The sequence below is a fragment of the Echinococcus granulosus genome (genome assembly GCF_000524195.1).
Source record: "Echinococcus granulosus chromosome Unknown EG_S00026, whole genome shotgun sequence".
In the NCBI taxonomy this organism is placed as follows: Eukaryota; Metazoa; Platyhelminthes; class Cestoda; order Cyclophyllidea; family Taeniidae; genus Echinococcus; species Echinococcus granulosus.
Window position 1 is genome coordinate 552,835 of NW_020170406.1, and position 3,334 is coordinate 556,168.

The 3,334-nt window shown below is 36.1% G+C and overlaps 1 protein-coding gene across 1 annotated transcript; it reads right to left on the reverse strand. All coding sequences in view use genetic code 11, as the record gives it.

Annotated features, from left to right (window-relative positions):
* Positions 1 to 912: 912 nt before the first annotated feature.
* On the reverse strand, positions 913 to 2,549 carry EGR_04299 (hypothetical protein; the record flags this gene model as incomplete). The annotated part of the gene is made up of 4 exons (XM_024493548.1): positions 913 to 997; positions 1,734 to 1,858; positions 1,936 to 2,166; positions 2,235 to 2,549. The coding sequence occupies 4 exons, from the start codon at positions 2,547 to 2,549 to the stop codon at positions 913 to 915; spliced, it is 756 nt and encodes a 251-aa protein (XP_024352056.1).
* Between the last annotated feature and the right edge of the window lie 785 nt (positions 2,550 to 3,334).

Consider the following 3,334-nt stretch of genomic DNA (forward strand, 5'->3'; position numbering starts at 1 on the left):
TATGCAAATAAGAAAACTTGGAAGCAAAGTCCCGCCTATTTTAAATCACCAAAATTGCAAAAAGTAATGAAGGAGACTTAGTGAGGAAGCAATCTTAAGGATGTTTGTCTAAATTATTAGTCCTTTTTCATTGAGATACAAAACAGCTACGGAGTCAGTCCACTTTTAAAAAGGATGTCTTTAAAGGGAAAAAAACTAGCTTTTCATTCCCTAACTACCTTTTCCCTACTTGGCGAGAAAAGATGGTAGGCAACACTTAGGGAAATATAATCAACAAGAAAATACGGAGGATGAGGCAGTATTCCCTCTCTCCCTACATCCCCATCCTAAAGTAGGATTTGAGGTCTTCTTCGGGGTAATTCTTACAACAGTATAACTTATAATGTCTTGCGCTGTAGCATAAGTGCAACGACTGAACATTATCCCTATTGACTGATTTAATGGTCCTAAGTGATTTCAACGAAATTACTCATGTGAATGGGTTATACGTTCTGTTACCGAATAACATGCCCTCTCTGAATGCTCTACAATTAAGTTGACAAGCCTCTGACTTCCTTATAATTCGAACCCCTTTACAACTCGATCCTCTAAGCAGGAGCTTTCGAGGCACATCCCAACAAATAATTAAAGGTAGCTGTACGGAAAATAGAGGGAACTTTTGGCCATCATAAAGTTGAATTCGAGCTCTAAAGCAATAGTAAAGCAATGTCTCTTTCGATTACTAGATCATAACTGGGTAGCCCCTAACAGTGTCTGGTAAATGTGTTGACTTCCTGTAATGTGGATACCCGACAGTTAGATTTTCACTTGCATTTAAGTTTCTATTGCATACAGGATTGGAAGTCAAGATATTAAATGCATTTTGTAAACAAAGTCAAAACTTCTGATGTTATTTTGCAGATGAAAGGAGGATCAGAGCATCAACTTTCGGAGTTGGGCCTCACTGATTGGCTGCGATATGTTTCCCGAATCCACGGAAATCTCGTCAAATGTTTCTCTAAAAATGGTATTTAACTATAAACTGCACGCAAAAAGGACTTTCGTTTAAAGATCGACTGGCGTTATTATATTAGAACCCTGTCTACCGATATAAGGCTGACGATTTCAAATGTTTGCAATAACCTAGACATCTAGATTCATTGAAAGTAAAATGAACAAAAAGAAACTCGAAAGAATTTTTTATTACTAGGTTTGGTAGAAGCTGCCATTTTAAAAAAAGGATAGATTTGTTAAAAAACCACCCTTTTGTTTTTAACTAGGCTATCTATTATTCATCTGAAATTTAAATGCACAGTGATGCCATCTTGCCCCTAGTTTTCTTTGCTAAAAAGCATATAGTTATGGCATTCATTTGCTTAATACATATAAAACTAGCTGTACAAAATGTCAGTTAGCTTTTCTCAAAACACTTTCACTCGATCCCCCGTAAAAACCTAGCATCTTGGTAGTTTTACTCCTCTCCAGCACAGAGTGCGAAAAAAATGTCTAATTTTTGGTAAAACTCGAGACAAATTTAATGTTGGTAAAGCGACAGAAAATTTAAAAGACTAATTCAGAGCATCCGAAGTAAATATGCAAAGCGCTACGAGCAAAATAAGACAAATTTCGCACATATTTTATGCTACAATGTGAAGTGGATTAACTCGTTAATTTTGCCGATGGGGTTTTCTTTATAAACAGTAAATATGTGTTAATAAGCTGAATTTTTGTCTGTTAAGAAAAAATCTCATTACCCTACTGATGGTAGATCATCTATCCCATCTGTGGTTGCACTGTCTTCGCTGATTGCAGAATCAGTTTGAAGATTTGTTGGGGTGTCAGGCACTTTTGTGGTTATACCATCTTCCGACTTATTTTTCTGCAAATCAGGTGCACGCATTTAGCATAAAACCACCAGTGTAAACAATCCATAAATCAGATCTGCTCTGGCTTTACCAGCGCCTTGTAAAGGTCGTAAATTTGGCCAATCCGTTGCTCCAACGCCATCATTGTTTTCTCCACTCTACCCTGCGGTGACGAGTCCAAATCAGCTTCTGCGTCGGTGTCGAGATGTACGACTACTGTGAGAAATTTGATCCCTCTAAGAACGTGCTTAGCCTTCCTTCTTGCCCTTCTGAGTGATCTCGCCAAAGCCACCGCCTTCGCCTTTGCATTTGTGTACTTTTCCTAGAATTAAACATGGATAATAGTTTTTACTTAAAAGAATGAGTAAAAGTTTTATGTTAATAACTTACGTCCAGGTGCAATATTTGCTCCCGAAAGAGTTTAGCGTTAGCCTTCATTTCGTCTAGAGTTTGGACCTTTTTCTCTTCAAGTTGATCAATTTCTTCTTTGATTTTTGAACAGTCAAAATCCTGGGCGTTTGTGTATTCCACTGCGCGGTTTATTTCGGCTTCTTTAGATATGAAAATTTCCACGATTTTTTCAACTTCAGTCACACCCAACAGATCACCCAGTTTTTTAAAGGCTTCTTCAAATTCCTCTAGCTGATTTATCTTCAATTCATATGTAACTGCTTGGTCTTCTGAAACAAATATATGCCACCTCATTTACAGTTATCTAACATGTATATCTAAAACCTATTATTTGTAATTAGTCAATTTGATCTTAAAATATTTTTTTGTGTTTTAGTAGTGGCATGCAAGTCGAAAAAACTTTCGATTTTAAAATGAGCACTAATTGGGCACTCTAGTTATAAGTCTACTATATAATATGGTTAATCATTGTCAATCCTCGCTTATGTGAGTAAATAAATGGTGAGAATAAATTAAAATCAATTATCTTTTTGCCAAATTAGGATACGTTAAGGGTTAATTTGTACAAAACCATTCAAATAAACATATTGGTAGTTGGTTTTAACAAGACAATAGTTAAAAGGATTTACCTCTTTCAGGCATAATTAAGTGCTTATAACGGCTTTTCGATTTAGTTTTCATAAAGACTTGCAACCGACATATATACTCCTTCATTCGTTGACGTTCTTTTATCTCGGTATCAAATAAGTCTCTGTCTTTTTCATTTTTTGCCGAAACGACTCTAATTTTCTTTGAGAGTTTTTCGCTACATTATTGGATATTTAATGGTAAAACCTCTACCGCTCATCATGTGCTGCCAAAGAAGATTCAACAAGTTTGTTCTTTTCCTGCGATATTCTCGCCATTTCACTGATAAGCTTTTTCCATTTTTCAACAAAGAGCCGTCTATCAACATACATTATATCAATTTCTCCTCGAATCTTGCTAATGGAAGCAGAAAGCAAACCTAGTTTCTCATTAGCCTAATAGATAAAAGATGTTGCGGCACTACTCTCTGAAGCTTATTTTCTATGATGGCT